The 24,295-nt window shown below is 52.6% G+C and overlaps 1 protein-coding gene across 2 annotated transcripts in view; it reads left to right on the forward strand.

The window, feature by feature from the left end:
• PSTPIP1 (proline-serine-threonine phosphatase interacting protein 1) overlaps nt 1-22,885 on the forward strand; it is a 46,065-nt gene extending 23,180 nt beyond the window's left edge. Inside the window, exons 4-15 of one of the 2 annotated variants that reach the window (XM_039238225.1) lie at nt 5,233-5,267; nt 5,495-5,601; nt 7,757-7,819; nt 8,398-8,496; nt 9,323-9,368; nt 16,272-16,351; nt 16,929-17,027; nt 18,222-18,318; nt 18,822-18,912; nt 21,326-21,381; nt 21,560-21,693; nt 22,666-22,885. In XM_039238225.1, the coding sequence (XP_039094156.1) occupies nt 5,233-5,267; nt 5,495-5,601; nt 7,757-7,819; nt 8,398-8,496; nt 9,323-9,368; nt 16,272-16,351; nt 16,929-17,027; nt 18,222-18,318; nt 18,822-18,912; nt 21,326-21,381; nt 21,560-21,693; nt 22,666-22,797 (1,039 nt within the window). In that variant the 3' untranslated portion in view covers nt 22,798-22,885. The remainder of the gene's footprint in view (nt 1-5,232; nt 5,268-5,494; nt 5,602-7,756; nt 7,820-8,397; nt 8,497-9,322; nt 9,369-16,271; nt 16,352-16,928; nt 17,028-18,221; nt 18,319-18,821; nt 18,913-21,325; nt 21,382-21,559; nt 21,694-22,665) is intronic. The other variant, XM_039238226.1, reaches the window with a different exon arrangement.
• Nucleotides 22,886-24,295: the final 1,410 nt, after the last annotated feature.

Genomic DNA, 24,295 nt, shown 5'->3' on the forward strand with positions numbered 1-24,295 from the left:
ATCTTACCCCATTGTAAGACTAGGAAGTGGCCAGGGCAATGCTCTAGGTGGTCCTGATCCCCTGCATGGTTGTAAGAGGCCAAGTGGGGCCAGGTCTGCCCTGCCTCATATACTGTGTGACAGTGGGGTGGTCACAGCCCCTCTCTGACTCCTGTGCTGGGCTGTGAAAAGGGAGTCGCCCCCAGGAGCTGCTCTGGAGTCACGATGTCAAGCAGAGAGCACCAGGCCATGGCAATGCAGTGGGGGTTCTTTATGGTCTTACAGGCCCCTGTGTAGGTCAGATAAGTTGGGCTTACCCTATTTAGTTTAGGCTGGGAAGCCTGACCCAGAGGCCTAGACCATTTCCTTTGAGGCCCAGCCCCTCGTTGGCCCAGAAAGCCAGTGTCACTGGAGGGGCAGCTTCATCTAAGGTGGGAGCATCAGTGGTAGACCCCCCAGGCCCGAGCAAGGGGGAGAGTCACGGTCTGCCTTCCTGCCCACCAAGGAGAAGCTGGAGCCTAGGCCAGGAGTGCCAGGCCCCATGGCTCAGCCTGCCCAGCAGCAGGGAGGCAGAAATAAAACCCACGGCCCAGTACACACACTCTCAGTGTAGGCGGGGAATGCTGGTGGTCAGGGCATTCTACCAGCAGGTGGTCAGGGCAGGGAGGACTGGGGAGGGCTCCTCCTGGGGGAGGCAGAGACAGAGGGGAGATGTCTTCCTGACAGAGGCCTTGCTGAAGGAAGGCAAGGTCAGGCCACATTCAGAGCCAGTGGGTAACAGGGGCAGGAGCTGAACCCATCTCAGTTCACCTGCTGCCTCCCTGAAGGTCATGTCCTATGCAGCTCCCAGCTCAGCTGACTGTACACACAAGGCACTCAGTAAGTGTTTCTGTTGGGCCATGGGGCATGTACTAGGACTAATGAGACTCTTCAGTCATTCCTTTAATTGTGGGCCAAGTATCCATCACCCACCCATTTATTCAGCAAGCATTTATGGAGCACCCACTACGTGTCATGCCCTAGGCTGAGCTAGGAGGACTCAGACATTTTAAAATAATGTAAAACAAATGGTCCAACCAACCGGAAGCCAGACTAACACGCTGAGCGGAACCTTCCCAATCTTTTGCATTAGAACCTCCCTTTAGGGCCTTCTCATGCCCCACCTCCTCCAGGAAGTCTTCCCAGATGCTCAGCTTTGTGTGACTGTCAGGGTCTTGAATTAGACCAGATCATGCTGTCCCCTACCAACCTGGAGGGCTTTCTGTGGGAAGTGTGAAGGGTGGCCATGACAACATGGGTCACCTCCTCATTTTCACGGAGACTTGTGGGGGCTTGGGAATGGCCTGCTATTCAGCATGGGGCTGACAGCCCATCCTCCAGGGCCCATCCCCTGGTAGGGTGGAACTCCCAGCCTCCCTGTGGCCAACCCCTGCTGGGTCCCGTGAGATTCTCATTCTTAGCTCTGTGGAGGGCAAGTAGAGGGCTGGGGGTGCATGGCTGGGCAGGAGCAAATGGGGAGCACAAAAGCTGGGGTGGGTGAGTGACCCGAGAGGAAGCCTAGTGAGAGCAAAGACGGCAGAGTGGGCAGCCTCCCTGGCCTCTGCTGCCCAAAGACACAGTGTTTCTGCATGATCCTCTGACCGCAGACCGGCCAGAAACCTCTCTCAGGCCTGGAGGCTCGGCCATGTACATTCAAGGGCAGTTCCCCCCAATCTCAAGTAATTTCTAACATTCACTTCCTTCACACACAGACTCAGCAAACGCCTCCTGGGCAGTGGCAATGGAGGACACACACGTGAGACCCAGTCCCCAAACCAAGGGATCCCCACAAGCCCTCTCAGCGGGCTTGTGCAAGCCCTCTCAGTGCATTTTAAAGACCTCATTCAGTGAGCAAAGGGCTTATCCACTGCATGTCCCGCTCTGCAGAAAGTTCGCCTGGACTCTCCCATCCAGCCTCCAGGTCTTTGCTCCCATTTCTCCCCGTCCAGTCCTCATCTGGCCCCGGGTAGGGTCTGGGGTGCCACGTGCTCCCAGCAGCTGCACAGGGCAGGCGTTCTGGAAATGGAGGATATCAGGGCTGAGAGGGCTGGAGCCAACTTCCCGTGAGCCCCTGGGCAGCTACCACAGGCCAGGACAGCTCCTCAAGGGCAGCGGATTTGAACCCCCGCCTCACTGTCTCACCGCTGCCTAAAATGCTGTGCTTTTCCTGTCAGAAGGGGTTTTTGGTTTTTTCATGGTCTCTCTCCTGAGCTCAGAAAATGAAGACATGCTGGTGATGTTAGAGGGTGAGAGGCAGGCCCTGTCCTCTGACACCAGCCCAGTGAGGCCCAGCCTCCAGCACAGGGTGAGGGGGTGGGTGACAAGAGTCCTGTCAGGAGCCTCCTGGCCAGCAGGTGGGGGCACGGGGCAGGGGGTAGACGTGTCTGGGCAGGGGCGTGAGGTGGGGGGAGGATATGGAAGACGTTTATATTGGCGATTTGGACCAATTGTCTTAGCATGGCATTTCAGACTCTCTCCTGAGAGCCAAGTCAAAAAGGGCAATGGGATGAGTCACCCACGAGGACACTGGTGACAGGATAAAGGCCTGCATGGGGCCCCGTCCTTGCCGTATGACAGAGATACAATAGAAGAGAAGCTCTCAGAGGTCCTAGTGGTGAGAGGGAGGCAAGCCATGAGGTGCTATCTTTTCTGGGTCTCATGGAGCAGAGACAGACTTCAAATGCTCCCCAGATCCTTCACAAGATTAGAGCTGAAAGTTGCTCTCCAGGGGAGAATCGTGCCTAACCCACAGTGGGTTGCCTCTGGTCCCAGGAAAAGTGAAGCGCCCCCTCCCCACCGAACTGAGGCTACCTTCTTGACCAAGGCCAAGACAGAGAGGTGGTGTCCTGGGCCCTACTGTGTGAGTGGAGCTGTAGTGGTCTAGAGGTCCCCAGCACCAGGAATTCGTGGGGCTGGGCAGGAAGGACCGCAGCCCAGAGTTGGGCAGGTGGGGAACATGGAGTGCTCACAGCCTGCAACTCCACCTTCCAGCCCGCTTCCAGATGATGGTCATGCTCTGGTCTTCGGATGAGCCTTTGAGATCCACTTAGTTTAGGGCAAGGGGTCTGGCATTGACCAGACAGAACCCACAGTTCTTTTCTAGGCCTGGATCCCTATGGCTCCTACCAGGCTGCTGATCCTCGTTGGCCTCAGTTTCTCTAACTGTCCAATGAGAGGGAGCCCCCCTAGAAAGCCTGCCTTGCAGGGACTGGGGGAGTCACTGGCGGGAACGCAGGAGTCCAGGGCTGTCCAGGGCGGGCGTCATGAGGCCATATGGCCACCAGGGGGCATGTGTGCTGCTTGGCAGAGAGGCAGGGAGGGAAGGGGAAGGGAGCACAGAGCTGGCTGGGCAGAGAGCAGCAGAGGATGTGGCCAGAGACCTGGTGCCTCGGCTGCTGCCTCTATGTGACCACAGCAAGCCTGGCCACGCTCTGGCCTCAGTTTCTCATTCTGCCTCAACGGACTGAGCCTCCTCAGGCATCCGGGTGCAGAAGGAGCTACAGTTTACTTTGCCTCTTTGGTTAAGGGGCAGAGAGTTAACTCAGACAGAGATATTTCGCCCTGAGAGAGCAGACAGGTATGGCCTTAGGCCCAGTCTGCAATGCTTGCACACCGCATCTCTGTGCACTTGGAGATTTGGCACCCATGGGCCCACACTGGGGCATGACAAGCCCAGGCATCCTTCGCACACCTGCTGGTGCACACAGGCTGCCCCTCCCACCTAGGGGTTTGGGGAGGTGAGAAGGGAGCCCAGCCTATGGGACTGCCTCAAGGGAACCCCTACCTGAAAGCAAAACTGGGGAGGTTCCTGATAAGTGGGGAACCCGGTAAGCTCTTAGGTGGGGCAGTTTAGAGGTCAGCTCAGGCCAAGTTCAGGAAAGGGGTGTGCAAATGTGGGCTCAGGGGAGCGTTGTACACCAGCAACCAGGTCCCGACAGAGGTACCTCACACGTATTAATTTATTTATTTCTCACAAACATCCTGTTTGGGCTATTATCCTCACTTTACAAAAGGGGAAACCAAGACACAGAGAGGGTGAGTAACTTGCCCAAGGTTCCACAGAGAGTGAGTAGCAGAGCCTGGACTGACCAAGGCTGTCTGGCTCCAGGGTCTGCTTCTAATGCATGTGGGAGCGCAGAGCAGGGAGCCCCTGCCCAGGCCCTGCTGCTTTCCGAGGCTAGATTTCGAGTCCCCTTCCTTCTCTACTGGGATGGGGAACTCACCCCACTGAGAGGCCCCCACCCCTGAGATCCAATGACCTGCAGAGAGGCATTCTCCCCTGCCGGTCCTGTTCTTACCCAAGCAAATGTTTGCCTTGTGGTGCCCATCACCTACCAGCAGACGGGCCTGTGTCCTGAGTGGGCTCCCACACCTCTGCTCAGGCACCAGCTCCATCTGTGGCCCTGGCAGGGCTGCCGGATAAAATATAGGATGTCCAGTTAAATTCAAATTTCAGATAAACAATAAATACTTTTTAAATGTAAGTAGCCTCCAAATATTACGTGGGAGATACTTATACTCAAGAAGTATTTGGTGATTATCTGAGACTCAAATTTAACTGGGTGCCCTGTGTTTTCATTTGTTCTGTCTGGGAGCCCTCCCCCATGCCGGGGGCCAGCCTCTCCCCTTCCTGCCCTCGCTGGACCTACCCCCCCTCCAGTGGACAGTGCCATGCCTCTATACTAGAACGGCCAACCCGCTGCCTCTTGCCTCCTGAGAGGCTCTCATAGGGACTCAAGCTTAGTGCACCCTATTGTACACTCCTCGTGGGTCATGTACTCCCTCCTAGGTCCCTTCTCAGAAATGTCAGCACAGTCTGCCCAGCCACCCCAGCCAGGGACAGGGCCAGCCTCTCTCTGTCCTCACCTGTATGTCCTGTTCATCCTGCGCTGAGGCCCCACGCTGAGGGGAGGACCTCGTGGGGGAGGGACCCCACTGAGGGAGGGAGGGCCTTGAAAACATACAGAAGCCAGGAACATTCTGGCATGGGTTTGATGGCTTTATCATTTCCAAAGAGAAGCTCTGACTTCCAGAAATCCCAGCTTGGGCTCTGAGTGGATGGTCACTATCTGGGTCTGGCTCAGAGGGTCCCTTGGGTCTAGGTCAGGGCGTGTGAGCAATCTAGGGCGCTCCCACCAAACACGAAGTCCTGGGGCCAGGAAGACTTTTGCATCTGTTGTGCCTCCTCCTGATCCTGGCCTTTCTGTCTTGCAGCTCCCTGAGGGCCTCCTTTGACTCCCTAAAGCAGCGTAAGTCCCCCCTGCCCCAACCCCAAGCTGTAGCGTGACAGGTTCTGGGAACACCCTTGTCCCCATACATGCCTCGAGGTAGTTAGATCCTGGCAGGGGTGGGATAATAGGGGAGCACATGGCACTGTGAGGCTGGCAGAGGATTTGGGGGTTTGGGGCTGGGCTAGTCCAGGCAGGGGTGAGTGTGGGGGTGGCTTGGGCTCCATGCCTCCGTGCTCTGCCCCCAGAAATGGAGAATGTGGGCAGTTCCCACATCCAGCTGGCCCTGGCCCTGCGTGAGGAGCTGAGAAGCCTTGAGGAGTTCCGTGAGAGGCAGAAGGAGCAGAGGAAGAAGGTGAGGCGGGTGTTGGGGATGGGCCCCCGGTGGGAGGTGGCCATCATCTCTGTGGAGGTGGGGCATGGAGCTTCGAGGTGAAGCCCATGGGTGGTGGAGGACAGCACTCTGGGCCTGGGGATGAGGGTGACTTGAAGGTGGAGGGGATGGGCAGGGATGGGCCACTGGAACGAGGCCCAGCATACAGGCCTGAGAGCCTCACTGGGAGTATTCCTCTGAGCTTTTCATGCCAGGAAGAGGGAAAGGCATTGGTCTTTTTGATTATCCTAAGATAACAGACTGTAGAAGTTCAGTGAGAGATTGGGGGTATCTAAAGGAGGCAGCCTGAGTTGGGGGGTCACCAGGAACTGGTCCTGAGCTGAAGGGTCAAGGCTGTTGGTCCAGGACAAAGGCAGACTTGGTGACCAGTCACTGTAGCCACTCTGCAGGGCTGCCCAGGCTGAGAGGGGCCACAGAGCCTGCAGGGAGATGGGGGTGGGGGCTGGCATGCTGACCTTGGCATCCAAAGGTATTTCTCACCCATGGGTAGGGCATGGCGGTTTCCTACATGGAAAGGAAGTAAGGTCCCCACCACGGGAGATATATAAACAGTCTGGAGGCTATTTGTCAGGGAAGCTGCAGAGGTGGGGTGGGGGGTGGGCTTGGTGACCTCTGTGTCCCAGGGCCCCCTCCCAGGCTGGAGACTCTCTGACTGGCTGAGCCCGTGGCTGCTGGGAAGGCAGCTGGGGACGCGTGCTCAGCCTCGCGGGGCCTTGGTCATGCGGGTCCACCCGAACAGGACGGAGAGGCCAGCAGCACACAGCAGCACTTCTTGCTTGGACATAAGGATCCTTGCAAACTCTCCAAAGGATTGAAAAATGGAAAGGTTCTCAAAATGGAACTGTTTAGGGGAGGGCTTGCCAGCTCATGGCTAAGGCCAGGCTGGGCCTGGGTGTCCAGGGCAAGCTCTTTTCCTCATTGTGCTTCAGTTTCCCTCTCACAGGTTGGGACACTTATGTGTACCTCCCAAGCTTTGGGGACCCAGCCCACAACCAGGGCCCCTTCAGTCTTCTCAGACAGGGCACCGGCTCTGAGTAGTGGCTCTGTCTGGACCCAGAAATAGAGTGTGACTGTACTGTATCTGCCCAGCCAGCCACCCAGTCTCAGGCTTTGAGGATTCTAAATTTGGGGCCCTGAGGGGACAGTTGTTCTCCCAAATCGGCCCCAGAAGTCAGCTCGGCCCTGAGGGGCTGAAGCAGGCGACCTCTGGGCTGGGACTTGCCTCATGTGTGCAGACCACCTGCTGAGACTGGCCCTGTGCTGGCTATTTTTAGTTTTCCTGTGGCCGGAGGGGCTGTAATGTCTGCAAAAGCGGTTTCAGACAGAGCTGCCTTCCCCAGGGTGGCCAGAGTCCCCACAAGCGGAGAACTGTGATGCAGTATGTAGGGGCGACAGCCTGGACTTGTGTGGGGACACGTGTGTGCATATGCACACGTGTGTGTGAAAGAGGAAGCGGGGGAGGCTGCACCGCATGTGCTCACCCGTGAGCATGGGCGCGTGTCTCTGTGTGTCCGCACCCCGGTGGCCGGCAGCAGGCCTGAGGCTCCCTGCTCATGCGGGCCCCAGAGGGCCCCCCGCACAACCAGCTCTTCTGCTTATGACCTGATCTCTGCCCACGCTGAGTTCTGTTCTCTCTCCCTGAACAAGGAGCCTGGGAGCACCCACAGACACCACCCAAAAGCACACGCAAGCACACTCTCCTCTTCTTGCTGTGTGTGCAAGCATGAGCAGTGAGAGCAACAGGAGCCTGTGAGCGTGGACTTCTGTGGGTCATGTGTACTTTTGTGTGCATGTGTGTGCCGGTGTGTATGCAGTGTATAACCAGTGTGAGGAGGTACAGAGACCGTGAGTGAAGGGCTGTGTGTGTGTGTGCGCACGCACGCACGCAGGGCGAGTATTCCCAGGAGAGAGACCAAGTCCTGGCTGGAGTCTGCAGCAAAAAGACACAGTGGGCACGTCCTGCCCCAGGCTCTGATTTTCTGTGGCAGCTTGTCACTGCCGCCTTCAGAGCCAGGAGGGGATACTGTGTCTCATCCCAGGGCCACCCCGTCCTCTTGGCCTAGGGGAGCGTCCTGAGGCCACAGCCCTCCTGCTCAGAGCCTCATGTCCCCTGCAGTATGAGACCGTCATGGACCGTGTCCAGAAGAGCAAGCTCTCTCTCTACAAGAAGGCTATGGATGTGAGTGTGAGGGTCCTGGGCCTGGAGGGGTGGACTCGCAATGGCTGGGCCCTTGTGACAGGGCTTGCCTCGATCCCTGTCCAACAACACACACCATGGGGGCCAAGGACCCATGTGGATAGACCCAGACCCTGCCCTTGAGGGCTCCTGACTGTCTGGTGGTCAGTCCTAGAAGTAGCCCACAGGAAGATCCATACTGTTAGCTGGGGGTTTTGGGGATGGAGGGAGAAGGGACCCGTGAGCTGTGTCCCTAGGACACTGAGTGAGAAGGAGAAAAGGGGTTCTGCAAGAGGGGACAGCGTGTGCAGAGGCCAGCATCATGCAGATGCATGGCATTTTCAGGGACCTGCCTGTGGTTTGATGGGACCACATCTCTAAAGAGGATGTGGCACTGACCCTGCTGGGACAGGGCCTGGATATAAAACTCCTTTCTCCATCTCTACTCTGGACCCCCAGATCCCTGTCCCCGGTGAGGAGGCCCCCCACTCCACCCACAGTCCTCCGACAGGGACAAGGGAGGCTGGGTCAGGGAGCCTCACTCTGGGCGGCCCCCCAGTCATGCTTCTCCACACCCCCAGTCCAAGAAGACATACGAGCAGAAGTGCCGGGATGCCGACGACGCTGAGCAGGCCTTCGAGCGCATTAGCACCAATGGCCACCAGAAGCAGGTGGAGAAGGTGCGTGGGGTTACTGAGGCCATGTGGTGTGTCACCCAGGGCTGGAACAGGGCAGGGAGGGAACAAGGGCGTGCCACAGACACCCCAAGAAAGGTCCACATCTGGAACATTTGCTCATTCCTCTCTGAACTACCATCTCCCATCTGTGGAATGGGTTTCTTGGAATCTCAGGACATGGACAGGGCCACCTAACTCTCACATAACCCTTGGAGACAGGCTCAGGAGACCCATGTCAAAGAGAGGAAACTGAGGCCCAAAGACAGTGAGTGACTGGTCCAAGTTCTCAGATCCAAGTAGGAAGAATTAAAGGATACACACCCAGGTCATCCAGAACCCAAGATCTTGACTGCTCTGGCCGTTGGGCCAGGGTGAGTCATCAGAGGCACCGGGGCCCAAGAACATATTTTGCCCATTGCACAGACAGGACAGCTGAGGCCCAGAAAGGGCAGGGAACTGTGGGTGAATTAGGGGCAGCAAGGCAAGGGCAAGGCCCCCGTCCTGGCTGGTGGGTTCAGAAGTGACCAGGGGGAGCCACGGGACCTGGCTCCAGTCCATATTTCTCCCTCCGGTCTTGATATCCAGTCTTCACATGTATCTGCATGGGCTATGCATATGTTTTTGTTTGTTCAATTGGACCCTTTTTGATTTTGGTCTTTTGTGGGGTGAGGCTAGAGTAAATGGTAGCACTTGCCCACAGGTGGCTCCTGAGTGTCCCCCTGGGTGGCTCAGGAAGGGTGGGATAGAAGCACCTCAGAGCCCCCCAGGGAGGCTGGGAGCCCTAGGGCCTTGGGGCCGGCTCAGTGCTGCTTTCCCTCTGTCTCCTCAGAGCCAGAACAAAGCCAAGCAGTGCAAGGACTCAGCCACGGAGGCAGGTATGCGCCCCTGCCCACTTCCTCTGCCCTGGGATGGTGGCTCATATAGGCGTGTCCCCTGCCCTGCTCCCGCACTTTCCTCACCCTCGGGAAGCACACTCATGCAGGACTATACAGAGTCACATGCTTACCACTCTCATGTGACCGTGCAAGTAAAATAAAAACATTGGTGTTCTCCCATTTGCCAAGACTGTTCTTGGTGCTTTGCATGTTTCAGCCAATCTGCACAACACAAGAGTCCTATGAGATGGCTGCTATCATTATCTTTCTTTTGTCTACTTATTTTTTAATGTTTATTATTTTTGAGAGAGAGACAGAGTGCGAGCAGAGGGAGGGGCAGAGTGAGAAAGAGACACAGAATCTGAAGCAGGCTCCAGGCTCTGAGCTGTCAGCACAGAGCCCGACACAGGGATCGAACTCACGAACCGTGAGATCATGACCTGAGCCGAAGTCAGAGACGCTTAGCTGACTGAGCCACCCAGGCGCCCCTAATTATCCTTCTGTTAAATTTTCAATTGAAGTATGGTTGACATGCGATATCATAGTAATTTCAGGTGTACAACATAGTGAATCGATGATTATGAACATTATGCAGTGCTAAAGTGTAGTTACCGTTGACTCTATTCCCTATGCTGTACTTTCCATTCCTGTGACTTATTTCTTTTATAAATGAAAGTTTAAACCTCTTAGTCACCTTCACCTATTTTGCATTCCCAGCCCCTTGCCCTCTGGCAACTACCAGCTCTCTATTTTTATGACTTTATTTCTGGCTTTTGTTGTTGCTGTTTGTTTTGTTTTGTTTTTTAGGTCCCACCCATAAAGTGGAATCATATGGCATTTGTCTTTCTCTGTCTGATTTATTTCACTTGGCATCATAACCCTCTAGGTTCATTCGTGTTATCATGAATGGCGAAATTTCATTCCTTTTTATGGCTGAGTAATATTCCATTGTACATCTTCTTTATCCATTCATCTATCGATGGACACTTGGGTTACTTCCACATCTTGGCTCTTGTAAATAATGCTGCAGTAAACATAGGGGTGCATATATCTTTTCAAATCCATGTTTTCATTTTCTTCAGGTAAATACCCAGAGGTAGAATATTACTGAATGGTGTGGTATTTGTTTTTAATTTTTTGAGGCAAGTTCATACTATTTTCCAGAGTGGTTATACCAGTTTGCATTCCCACCAACAGTGCAAGAGGTTCCCTTTTTTCACATCCTTGCCAACACTTGTTATTTCTTATTTTTTTGATACTAGCCTTTCTGAATGGTATGGGGTGATATATCATTGTGGCTTTGATTTGCATTTCCTTGATTATTAGTGATGTTGCACATGTTTTCAAGTGTCTATTGGTCATATGTATGTCATTTTTGGAAAAATGTCTATTCAGATCTTCAGCCCATTTTTAAATCAGATTTTTTTTTATGTTGAGTTGTATGAGTTCTTTATATATTTTGGATATTACCCCCTTATCTTCTCTCATTCATTTGGTTGTCTTTTTGTTGATGGTTTCCTTTAGCTGTGCAAAAGCTTTTAGTTTGATATAGTTCCAGTTGTTTATTTTTGCTTTTGTTTCCTTTGCCTGAAGAAACAGGTCCAGAAAAATACTCCTAAGACTGACATCTAAGAGTTTATTGCCTATGTTTTCTTTCAGGACTTTTATAGTTTCAGGTCCCACATTTAGGTATTTAATCCATTTTGAGTTTATTTTTTGTGTATGGTATAGGGAAGTCATCCAGTTTCATTCTTTTGCATGTAGCTGTCTAGTTTTCTCAATGCCATTTATTGAAGAGACTGTCTTTTCTTCATTGTGTATTCTTGCCTCCTTTGTCATAGGTTAATTGACCATATGAGCATGAGTTTATTTCTGGGCTCTTTATTCTGTTCCATTGACCTATGGGTCTGTTTATGTGCCAGTATCATACCATTTTGTTTACTATAACTTTGTAGTATAGTTTGAAGTCTGGGGTTGTGATACGTCCAGCTTTCTTCTTTTTTCTCAAGGTTGCTTTGGCTGTTTGGGGACTTTTGTGGTTCCATACAAATTTTAGGATTTGTTCTGGTTCTGTGAAAAATGTTGGTGTTTTGATAGGGATTATATTGAATCTGTAGATTTCCTTGGGTAGTGTGGACATTTTAACTATTAATTCTTACAATCCATGAACATGGAATACCTTTCCATTTATTTATTTGTGTTGTCTTTAATTTCTTTCATCAATGCGTTAGTTTTCAGAGTACAGGTCTCTCATTTCCTTGATTAAATTTATTCCGAGGTACTTTATTCTTTTTGGTGCAATTATAAATGAGATTATTTTCTTAATTTCTCTTTTCACTACTTCATTATTGGTATATAGAGGCAAACAGATTTCTGTGTATTGATTTTGTATTCTGCAACTTTACTGAGTTCATTTATTAGTTCTAATAGTTTTTTTTTTTTTATGAAAGCTTTAGGGTTTTCTATATATAGTATCATGTCATCTGCAAACAGTGAGTTTTACTGCTTCCTTACCATGTTGGGTATTTCTCTTTCCCTTCTGATTGCTGTGGCTAGGACTTCCAAAGTTATGCTGGATAAAAATGATGAGAATGGACATCCTTGTCTTGTTCCTGATCTTAGAGGAAAAGCTTTCAACTTTTCACCATTGAGTGTGATGTTAACTGTGGGTTATTATGGTGAAGTATGTTCCTTCCAAATGCATGTTTAGTTTTTATCATGATTGGATGTTGAGTTTAGTCAAATGATTTTTCTGCGTCTGTTTTTTTTCTAGTAGTCTCTTATAATCCTTTGTATTTCTCTAGTGTCCGTTGTGACTTTTCCTCTTTCATTTCTGATTTTATTTATTTGAGTCCTTTCTTTTTTTTCTTGACGAGTCTGGATAAAGGTTTATGAATTTTGTTTATCTTTTCAAAGTACTTAAGTCTCTATTTCGTTTATTTCCAAGCAAATCTTTCCTTCCTTCAACTAACTTTGGGGTTTGTTCTTTTTCTAGTTCCTTTAGATGTAAGATTAGATTGTTAACTTGAGGTTTTTCTTATTTCTTGAGGTAGGCCTGTACTGGTATAAATTTCTCTTTTAGAATTGCTTTTGCCGCCTCTCAAAGATTCTGAAATGTTGTGTTTCCATTTTTATTTATCTCCAGGTATTTTTTTTTAATTTCCTTTTTGAATTCTCCATTGACCCTTTGTTTGTTTAGTAGCATATTGTTTAGCCTCCACGTGTTTTTGTGTTTTTTTCTTGTAACTGATTTCAAGTTTTATACTGTTGTGATCAGAAAAGATGCTTGATAGTATTTCAATATTCTTAAATTTACTAAGATTGTTTTGTGGCCTAACATGTGATCTATCCTGGAGACTGTTCCATGTACACTTGAAAAGAATGTGTATTCTGCTGTTTTTGGATGGAATCTTTGGCACATATCTAAGTTCATCTGGTCTAATGTATCATTCAAAATAATCATTTCCTTATTGATTTTCTATCTGGATGATTTACCCATTGATGTAAGTGGAGTGTTAGTGTCCTAATATTATTGTACTTCTCCCTTTGTGTTTATTATTATTTGCTTTTTATATTTAGGTGCCTCTATATTGGGTGTGTGGATATTTACAATTGTTACACCTCTTGCTGGACTGATCCCTTTATCATTGTATAATGCCCTTTTTTGTCTCTTGTCTTTTAAAAAAGTCTATTTTGCCCGATAGAAGTATTTCTACCCCAGTTGTGTTTTTGTTTGTTTTTGTTTCCATTTGCATGGAATCTTTTTCTATCCTTCCACTTTCAACCTGTATGTGTTTTAGGTCTGAAATGAGTCTCTTCTAGGAAGCATATAGATGGGTCTTGTTTTTTTATCCATTCAGTCACCCTATGTCTTTTGACTAGAGCATTTAGTCCATTTATATTTAAAGTAATCATTGATAGACGTGTGTTTACTGGCATTTGGTTAACTGTTTTCTGGTTGTTTTTGTAGTTTTTCTCTTGCTCTCTTCCCTTGTGGTTTGATAATTTTCATTAATGTTATACCTGAGTTCTTTTCTCCTTTTGCTTATATTATAGGTTTTGGGTTTATGATTATTATGAGGTTCATATATAACGTTCTATGAATATAGCAATTTATTTTACAGTGATGGTCACTTAAGTTCCAACATGTTCTAAAACCACTATACTTTTACTTCCCCCTCTACATTTCATGTGTATGATGTCATATTTTACATCTTTTTTATTTTTGTAGATATAATTGGTTTTGCTGCTTTTTCTTTAAACCTTCATATTAGCTTGATAAGCAATTGATCTACTATTTTTATTGTATGTTTGCTTTTCCTAGTGACATTTCTTCTCTTTCATAATTTTGTCACTTCTAGTTATGGCCTTTTCTTTTTCCACTTAAAGAAGTTCCTTTAACATTTTTAATAAGGGCATTTTAGTGACAATGAACTTCTTTAAACTTTTTTTGAGAAACTCTTTATCTCTCCTTCAATTGTGAATGATAATCTTGCCAGGTAGAATATTCTTGGTTTTAGGTTTTTGTTTTTGTTTTGTTTTGTGTTTCTGTCAGCATTTTATTCATATTGTGCCACTCCCTTCTGGCCTACAAAGTTTCTGCTGAAAAATTGACTGATAGCTTTGTGATTTTTTTTTTATATATATATATAACTAGTTGTTTCTCTCCTGCTGCTTTTAAGATTCTCTAGCTTTAATTTTTGACATCATAATGTTTACATGTTTTGGTGTGGACCTTCTTAGGTATGTCTTGTTTGAGATTCTCTGTGCTTCCTGGACCTGGATGTCCATTTCCTTCCCAAAGTTAGGGATGTTTTCAGCTATTATTTCTTCAAATAAGTTTTCTGCTCCCTCTTCCCTTTTCCTTCTGGGATCCTTAAAATGCAAATTTAGGACACCTGATGTTCCAGATGTCCTCTAACCTATCCTCATTTAAAAAAATTTTTCCTCATGTTTATTTATTTATTTATTTAGAGAGAGAGAGACAGAGCACAATCAGAGGAGAGACAGAGAGAGAGGGAGAGAGAGAATCCCAAGAAGGCCCTTCGCCATCAGCACTGAGCCTAATGTGGGGCTCGATCTCATGAACTGTGAGATTATGACCTGAGCCAAAATCAAGAGTCAGATGCTCAACTGACTGAGCAACCCAGGTGGCCCATAACCTATCCTCATTTAAAAAATTCTTTTCTTGGAGTGCCTGCGTGGCTCAGTTGATTAGGCGTCTGACTTCGGCTCAAGTCATAATCTCATGGTTTATGAGCTCAAGCCCTGCATTGGGCTCTGTGCTGATAGCTCAGAGCCTGGAGCCTGCTTCAAATTCTGTGTTTCCCTCTCTCTCTGCCCCTCCCCCAATCATTCTCTCTCTCTCTCTCTCTCTCTCTCTCTCTCTCTCTCTCAAATGAATAAACATTAAAAAAATAAAAATAAAAAATTTCTTTTCTTTTTGATATTACATTTGGATACTTTCTATACCCTATCTTCCAGGTCACTAATATGTTCTTCTGAATCCTCTAATCTGCTGTGGATTCCTTCTAGTGTATTTTTCATTTTAGTTATTATATTATTCTGCTCTGCTTGTTTTTTTTTTAATATCTTCTATCTCTTTGTTAAGTTCTGAGTTTATCCACTCTTCTCTCAAGTCTGATGAGCATTTTTATGACCATTACTTTGAACTCTTTAAAATGTAGATTACATATCTTTGTTTCATTTAGTTCGTTTTCTGAGGTTTCATCTTGTTCTTTCATTTGGAACATATTCCTCTATCTCTCCATTTTGTCTGACTGTTTGTTTCTGTGTATTAGGTAGGTCAGCTATGTATCTTGGACTTGAAAGTCTTATGTAGGAGGTGTCTTGTGGGTCCCAATAGGACAATCCTTCCTGGTCACTAGAACCAGGACTCCAGAGGTATCCCCTGGATATCCAGAGGTATCCAGAGGGCTGCATATACCCTCCTGTTGTGACAGCTGCAGGCTTGCTGATGGGCAGGGTTGGCCACCAACATGGCCAGTTGAGAGGCTTAGCTGAAGCTACTGCAGCGGTGCTGGTGGGTGAAGTTAGCCCCCCGTACAGCTGGCTGAGTGGCTCGGCCATACTGTTGAATCCCCCTTTTTTAACAAATGAGGAAATTGAGACGCAGAGAAGTTAAGTAACTTACCCAAGGTCACACAGTCAAGAAGTAGTGGTGAATGCATTTCAACCCAGGCAATCTGGCTCCAGAGCCCAGGACTTTCACAACCACCATCATGGGAGACAGACCCACTCATCTCTCTCTTATACACACACACACACACACACACAGCCTTCTCTGGGCCTCTGTCTCCTCTATCCTTCACCTGATGCCAGAACCTTCCCAACACCCTCCATCTCTGCTGGTACACCACCTAGGGCAGAGAGCTCACCCCTATTCCCCCCTGAAAATGCTCTCCCTTTTGCTCTGCTTCTCCCCAGAACCCAGCTGCTGCTTTGGCTGGCAGATAGGTGTCCTTCAGATTTCTGGGAATGGAGGTCATGGCCAAGCCTGCTGGGTTCAACAGCTCCCCTGTTCCATCCCCCCTTCAATGCTGCCCTTTCCAAGCCTCAGTTTCCCATCTAGGAAGTGTGAGAGAGGAGGACCTGGGGATGGGAAAAGGCTTGGACTCTGATCTTGAGGTTGGGCTCTACTGCAGCCCTGGGCAGCTCAGAGCATGTCCAAAAAGAGCAGTACCAGAGTAAATGGTCCTGACAGGCTTTCAGATGAGGCACCAGAAGCCAGGGCAGGTCTCTGAGGCAGGAGGAGGGACTACGAGGACTTGGGGCAGGAGAGCACTCGGTACAGGGACATGTGGGATTTCTCCCATGCAGGGGTGGAGGTTGGCGGGGGGGTGTCTAGGCCTTGGCCTCCCTGAGAACCACCTATGCTTCCAGAGCGAGTGTACAGGCAGAACATCGAGCAGTTGGAGAAGGTGCGGGGCGAGTGGGAGCAGGAGCACCGGACCACTTGTGAGGTGAGCGACTGTGGCTGCAAAATGAGAAAGATGTCCATCCCTCCAGCTGCTTCATGGGGGAAAGTGAGGCAGTAGTGGGAGGAAGGCCTCATTCCTTTCTTCATTCAGCCGTCTGCTCTCTCCCCAGGCTCTGTGCCAGTTCCCTGACCCAGGGAGCTCCCCATCTGGCTTTACACCCCACAGCCCTCTGTGGTAGGCAGGCAGCCTTCACCTTTTTTGCTGAAGTGACACAGAGGCTCAGACAAAACCCATAGCTTCCCTGGATCCTGCTGGTGGACAAGGCCTGGGAGATGGGCCTTAGGACTCTGGGTCCAGTGCTCCTCTCACAACAGTGCCCAAGGGCTTTTTTCCAGTGTGAGGTGGAGCCTAGGGGAGGGCTAGGACAAAAACCAGAAGCCTCAGGGGCTGGCACAGAGGTGGGGGTGGGGATCCTCCAAGAAGGGCTTTTCCTTTGGACTTGGCTTTCAGCAGAGGGGGGGTGTGGCTTCTCAGTGCAGGAAGCTGAGTTGGGCCCAGCCTGGCCTGGCCCTGCGAGCCCCTCCTCACTTCTCACGCCCATCCCATCTCCACCTGGCAGGCTTTCCAGCTGCAAGAGTTTGACCGACTGACCATCCTGCGCAATGCCCTGTGGGTGCACTGCAACCAGCTCTCCTTGCAGTGTGTCAAGGACGATGAGGTGGGGGCTTGGGACAGGGAGGCGCAGAGAGTGAGCTGGGGGTGTGCAGATAGGGCCACCTCCAGGCAACAGCATGCCCAGGTCCGTTTGAGTCCATCAACAAACACCTCGGGGCTTAGCCTCTGCGTCTTGGGCCCCAAAGGACAGGCGACTTAGTACAGAGCCCTGGCCTCCTTGCCTGGAAGACTGCCTTTGTGGTTATCCTGGCATCTGCCTCTTTACTCACCCCTGCTCAAAGGTCCTTGGCTCTGCTCTCAAGGCCACAGAGCACCTGCTCCCCCCTGGGGTCAGGAAGGGAGGTGGACACTGCCCCTCAGAGGTTTGCAGAGAGGCTGGAGGACGCTGGGCTGGTCTCCTCCAGGCCAGGTGCTTGCAGGAGCCAAGGTCCAATCCCTCCTCTGCCCTCCCACTCTCTGGGGTGTCCTGGTTCCCCTTACTGAATTCTACATGCCAGGAGTGTTGGGGTGCCAGCAGAGGACCCCACTTCTGCACCAGGGGCTCTGACCTTTTAGAGCACCCTGAAAGCCATGAGCCCTCTCGAGGCAGCCCAGACTCCCCAATGCCCACTGCTGCTCCTGGCCTGAACCCTTCTGCCCACGGATTGGTGGTCTCCTTGTGGTAGAGGAAGCAATGGGGGCTTTGGATCCTCGTTAATGCAAAGCCTGGCTACCCTAAATTCTTGCTCTGCAACCTTGGGCAAGTCACTTCCCCTTTCTGAGTGTCCTCGTCTATAAAATGGGGAAAGTTGGGGCACCTGGGTGGCTCGGTTGGTTAAGCGTCCGACTTCAACTTTGGGCATGATCTCAGTTTGTCGGTTCAAGCCCCACATCGGGCTCTGTGCTGACAGCTCAGAGCCTGGAGCCTGCTTGGGATTCTGTGTCGTCCTGTCTCTCTGCTCCCCACCCCCATGCTCTGTCTCTCGGAAGTAATTAAAAAAAAATTAAAATGGGGAAAGTAGTGTCTTCTTCAGAGGACAGGAGTGAGGTAAGTCCCTTGCATAGGCCCTTGTGCACAATAGGTGTTCAGGAAGTAGAAGAAGCTGTCAGACACTGAGCTGTGCACACAGGCCAGTGAGGAGGCGGGTGGGGTGGAGACCCTGGCCAGAGTTTAGATCCACTGAAGAACAGTGCTTTGAAAAGGGTGGGCATCAAGGTGAGGGCTGATCCCTCAGCCTCTGCTCTTGCCCACTGCCAGCTCTACGAGGAAGTGCGGGTGACGCTAGAAGGCTGCAGCGTGGAAGCTGACATTGATGGCTTCATCCAGGCCAGGAGCACAGGCACGGAGCCCCCAGGTGAGGCCCGGCCTGCAGCCTCTGGGGCCAGGCTCATCTGTTCCTAAGAGGCCTAGCCCCAGTTCTCTGAGCCTCAACTGCCAGAACAAGGCTCACAGCTCCCTTCTGGGTGGAGGAGCCTGGGCCAGACCCAGAGGAGGTTGGGAATGGAGCAGCCCCCTGGGTGGGGTCCCGGCCTGCTGCCTCCTCTGAGGTGGGGGATAGCACAGTGCTTAAGAACGCCAACTCTCAGAAGGGGGAATAGAGGCAGGAGCCTTACAGCCAGTTTGGTTCCACTAAATCATGAGTCCAGAATATTCGGTCTCAGTGTTGCCCACGGTGGGGTGTGACTCATCAAAGTAAGAGAGACCCCCTCCTCAAGCACTGAGGCAAGCTAGGGCCAGAATGGGTAAGTAGATCCCCAGTCTGGGTCTCTGGATGGGGACAGGTCAGGCATCAGGTGGCGCAGGTCCCGCCTGCCCTGCCCTTGGTCACACTGGGCCTCACAGGCTTGCTGCCCACAGCTCCGGTGCCCTACCAGAACTATTACGATCGGGAGGTCGCCCCGTCATCCGGCAGCCCTGGCATACAACCGTCCTGCGGCATGATAAAGAGGTGAGGTGCCAGATGGGGCTGGGGAGGCACCAAGAGGTGGGTCCGGCCTCTCTTGCAAGTGTTTCTTCCACACGTATTTACTGAGCACCTACTGCAGGCCTGGTGCTGGGTTTAGGCACTGGGCTTTCTTTGGGGACAAGACAGCCTCATTTTGGCCCTCATCCAAGGGGACCCCGACATTAAGCAAATAATCACACACCGTTTACTTGCTGGTGACTTGTGCTCAGAGCTCCAGGGAGGCCAGGCTGGCTTCCTTGTCTCTTGTGCCCTGCTGCTAGCCTGGGTTGGTACCCTGGACTGTCTGTCATGCTGTGGCAGTGACACTCCTGCTGGTGCAGGATCAGGACACAGGAGCAGACCCTATAGACAGTGCTCTGGGAGGATTCCTCAGGCTTTTCAGCACCCCTTCCCTGGCCACAGAGGATCCTAGTGCCATGCATCACTGTCACCTACACAAGTCACCTTCTCCAGGTCCAGAGCCCATGAGTCATTGGGGTCGGACTCAGAACCCAAGGACCTTCTTGGTTCAGGCCTTGGGTGACAATGGTGACAGCTCATTGAGAGTACCTAGATTCCTGAGGGGGCCACGTGCCCTGTTGCGGGGGGGGGGGGAGAGTCTGAGTGCCTCTGTGGGTTTCATGTGGTGCCTGTGCCCTCTCCCACCCTGAGGCCCCTGTGATGCCCTCCTGTCCAGCCTGGTGCAGAGAAGGCCCTGCCTTCAGGAAGTAGGGAAGGATGAGGATGGGTGATGGACCTCCAAGCTCCCTGAGCACAGCTTCTCTCTGAGGCTTCGGGAACCCCTGAAGCCTCCCCTGTGGGACACCTCTGGAGATGGGGTGACCACCCGTGTTCAGAGCAGGGGCACAGCATGCCCCTCCAGGAATCGTGAGAAAGCAATGGCCCCGGGAAGGGGGCAGTCACACCCTGACAATCATAGCGTAGTCTTGGGGGACTCCGGCCTCCCTGCAAGCCTGGGGAGGACCTGGGTCTCAGCACAGGTGATCATTTAAATACCTGATGGGAAAGCTCAAGGGGGGGCAGTGCCAAGAAAGGACGGAGAGGGGTGCCTTGATGAGACAGCAGTCCCACCAGGTGGAGGAGGCCTGGCAACTGGAGGGGATGGGCAGGGGCCAGAGCAGGGGAGAGCCAGAAGCCAGGCGTAGCTGGGGAGGGGTGGAGCAGTGGCCGGGAAGTGAGGGAAGTGTCACAGGTATGAACAAAGCTGAGGAAACGGGCAGCGGCCTCTATGGGCTCTGCTCCTCCCTGCCACAGCCCTGCTGACTTTCATGCTGACTCGCTGCCTGAGTCATTGGTGCTGAACCTGCACAGCCCATGTCATCATCAGACCAGGTCCACACACGCATCCACTCCCGGGCCCTAGGCGCCACAAAGCTTGGGGGTGGGGGGACTGAATTTTCCCACCTGTGGGAAAGGCCACCCAAGGGCAGCCTCCCAAGGCCCAAGCCACACTCAGGGCCCCTCAGGGTCTGGCCCAGTCCATATTCGTCTTGTCTCCTGCACACCCAGACTGGTCCAGTCCACCTCCAAACTCCTCCACCTGCACGGCACCCCCCTTGCACCTCAGAGTCGCTCACGGGCTATGCCTTGTACCACCTCTGTCTGTTAAAGCTGGCTTTCAGGGGGCACCTGGGTGGCTCAGTCGGTTAAACATCCGACATCGGCTCAGGTCATGCCTGGGATTCTCTCTGCCCCACTTGCTCTCTTTCTCTCTCAAAATAAAGAAATAAACTTTAAAAATAAATAAAGTTGTCTTTTGGGACTCAACCCCAACCCGAAGCCTTTCCTGAGGCTAGGAATAGATAGCATCAGCCTCCACTTACACAGCCCTCAGCACTGCCTGCTTTGTGGGGTACCCACCGGGGCCCCCCAGGGTCTGCCTCTTGCTTCTTCTGGTCTTTTTATTCAGCAAACCTTCATGGCTGCCTCCCAGTCCAGGCATGGGCCAGGTACAAAGGAAGGGGTGAATTAGCCTGGAACTTCTTCCTAGCGCTTACAGAAACACTGGAGTCCCTACTTCCCATGGCCAGGGCGCGGCTGGGCTGGCCCGGTCCTGGAGAAGTACAGGGAGGAGGTCTGGCTGCGCCCAGGCAGGTGAGGATCCCAGCAGGGCCCAAGTGTGCTGAATTCTGAAGGGCAGCCCCTTCACCTGTGGGGGTTAAGAGGGAGCAGGGGCCTGGGGGCTCAGGGTCCTGGGAATGCAGTGTGGAGGGTCTACAAAAAGCAGGTGCTGAGGAGGCCTAGGAGGTGCGGCAGGGGAAGGAGGGGCCACCCTCAGGCCTGCCGGGCACCCCTTGTCACTCTGTGCCTAGAGGCCGGATGGCCCCAGCTCTGGGGCTTCACGGGTCCCCTGCTGCGTCCCCCTGCCTCTACCTGCTTTGCTTCTTGCCCCCAGGTTCTCTGGGCTGCTGCACGGAAGTACCAAGACTACATCACCGGCAGCTTCTGCAGGTTACTGGGAGTGATGAGGGGCCCCCAACCAACCCAGGGGGAAGGATGGAAAGGATGGGTTGTGGCGCACGTGGGTTCTCTAACTGCTTTTGTGGGGAGGCTGAGCCAAGTCTGGGGAAGCTCCAAGCTCCGGGGATCACTGCCTGGAGGTGGGCTCCAGGCCTCACACTGCTCTCAGCTTCCACAGAGACCCTGACCCCAACCCCTGAACGGAGTGAGGTTGTCTACTCTGCCATCGCGGTGCAGGAGGCGCCGGGCCCCCCACGCGGGCAGGCCCAGGGCTACAGGGTGCTTTACGACTACACGGCCCAGGTGAGACCCTTACCCCCTCTCCTCAGGTGGGCACAGGTGTGCCAGAGTGTGGCATGTGCTGGAGTGTGTGCCCCTACAATAGCACCCAGCACTTGGGAGTGGCTGTGTATCTGCTGAGCAAATGGTGAATGGGCACGAGGGCCTATGTCTGCCCGGATCTGTTCTCACACGCGCGCATAGTATCCAGGCGTTCATGGGCACCGTGTGCCTGAGTGTGTATGCAGGCACGCTGACGGCGCCTGGGGCAACCTGCAAGAAATGGACCAAAGGTCAGACTCTGCGCCCTCGGGCTGGGGCCATGGGTGCCAAGAACGAGACCCTCGGCTGGTCTTCTGAGGTCCACGGGAAAAGGATGGGTCAAGGGGCTGCAGGGTGGGTGTACTGAGATCCCCGAGAGCCCAATCCTGCTTCCTGCTTTGAGGGAAGTGTTGTAGACTGCCCTCAGTCCACACGGACCGAAGCCAAGCATCCCCTCGGGGCAGGCAGGCTGTGACCTGGGTTGCGCAGACCCCCAAAGCCTGGTCCTCGGTCAGCGGGGGGCCAGGCCAGAATGGGAGTGTGCTTGCATGACGGGGGCTGGCTCGGCAGCAGTGGGGAGGCCGTGCGTGGTGCACCTGGAAAGGCTCGGAGCATGGTGAACACACCTGTGTCTGGAAGCAGAGCTGCGGGAGTGGGCAGCAGGGGGGAAGGGGCGGGAAGAAGCCCCAGGGTGAGGAAAGCCTAAAATGACAAACCAAGGAGGGCAGGAGGCCGAGTCCCACAAGACAACCCACACCCTACATGTCTCCAGAGGCTGCTCCAGCTGGAGCAGCCTCACCTCGTGGCTCCAGAAAGCCAGGCAGGGCTCTGAGGACCTGGCCCACCTGGGAGACAAGCTCCCATTTACTGCCTGGGGCTGGGGGAGAGGGGCACCCACCAGAACCCCACTAATAGGGCCCCTCCAGCCCAATGCACTTTCATTCTCTTGCCCAGAATTCCGACGAGTTGAACATCTCTGCAGGAGACATCCTGGAAGTCATCCTGGAAGGGGAAGATGGTTGGTGGACAGTGGAACGGAATGGGCAGCGTGGCTTCGTCCCTGGTTCCTACCTGGAGAAGCTTTGAGGAAGGGGCAGTAGCCCCCACCTGGACCTGCCCTGCTCTGGGGCCAGCAGTGTCCCCAATGCTGCCCCGGCCTTGCTGGGGCCCTAAGGCCGAGCCTGCCCCCCAGGACAGATGCTGGAGGCTCCCTGGACGGTCTCCCACAGGGAATAAAGGAGTGCATTTTTTCTCACTGGTCTGTGGGGGTCCCTTTCACTCTTTCTCCTGCCCCCATGTCCAAGTACATTGTCCAAGATGAGGGAAAGGTGTGAAGGGAGAAGTCCGGGGGAACAGAGCTCGCTTACTTCCAGTGTCATCACTAAGGCCTGGGATCACTAAGGCCCGGGATCACTAAGGTCGCAAGCTCTGCTGGGGAGGGAGAAGAGCCTTGCCCCCAGGCTGGGAACTCCTGCTCTGCCAGGGAGACACATTCACACACAGGCCAACAAGGCTGCAGGGGTCGGGATGGGGGGCAGTGACAAGTAGGTGCTTACGAGGCCTGAGATGGGGGGGCATGCTTCCTGGGGGCAGAGGGACTGGAAAGGGACCTTGGAAGGGCAGCAGCAGACAAGGCAAAGAGCAGAGCAGAGCATCAGGGTGAGGCAAATGTGTGAGCACAGGGTGGAGGTAGGAATGCCTGGAACATTCTGGGGATGAGCCAAGCTCAGCCTGGGGAGGAAATAGGTGATAGGTCCACTGGAGGTGAAGGGACCAGGGTACAGAGTTGACAGGCTTAGAGCCTTGTGGGTGCAAGTGACCCTGTCTCCCAGATTGAACCGAAGCTCAGGGAAGGCATGGCTGGCTGTGCCGCCCTGTCACACATGGCACATTCCCGCCCAGGCAGGGGCTCCAGAGCACATGCAGGGGCCCTGGGCCCCGAGGTGGCTGGGCTCGCAGGTCCCCAGAAACATGACTTCCACTGCTGGCCAAGGCCTGCCACAGCCCTGCTCTGGCCACAGCAAGCGCCATCCTTGCCAAAGGCGTTGGGAGTGGGTGTTGGGGAGACAGCCCATGGGAACCGGTGGCTCCTCAGTCCCACCCGCCCTCACCTCACCACTGCCAGTATAATAGGCGTGGCCACAGGGGGTGCAGGAGGACACAGCATTTCTCCTGCCCTGGGCACACCTCGAGAAACACTTCTGGGGGGGTTACTATCCCCTGAAGACTGCTTTCTCTGGGACCGTTACTTCACTTACTTATTCATAAACCTGTAAGGCCCACCCCATACGAGCAAGAGGAGTAAACCTCAGTCCCTTGCTTCACTCAAGAACTCCTAATCCAGTCAAGGGGACCAAACAACCCAGAAAGCTAATAACAGTGCAGGAAATGTCCAGAGGTTCAGAGCAATCACAAGACTTCTGGGAATAGGTGACCCAAGACAAGCTAAGGAAACAGGAAGGCTGTTCCTGGAGAAAAAAGGGGGCTCCTTTCTGCTCCTACCTGCCTCTGGTAGCCCCCGATGAGCCGGAGCGGGCTAATGTGTGTGACGGAGAAGGAAGTGAGGGTCAGCACTGGAATCCCC

Source organism: Hyaena hyaena, unplaced genomic scaffold, assembly GCF_003009895.1.
Source record: "Hyaena hyaena isolate Hyena2069 unplaced genomic scaffold, ASM300989v1 scaffold_137, whole genome shotgun sequence".
NCBI classification, from domain to species: domain Eukaryota; kingdom Metazoa; phylum Chordata; class Mammalia; order Carnivora; family Hyaenidae; genus Hyaena; species Hyaena hyaena.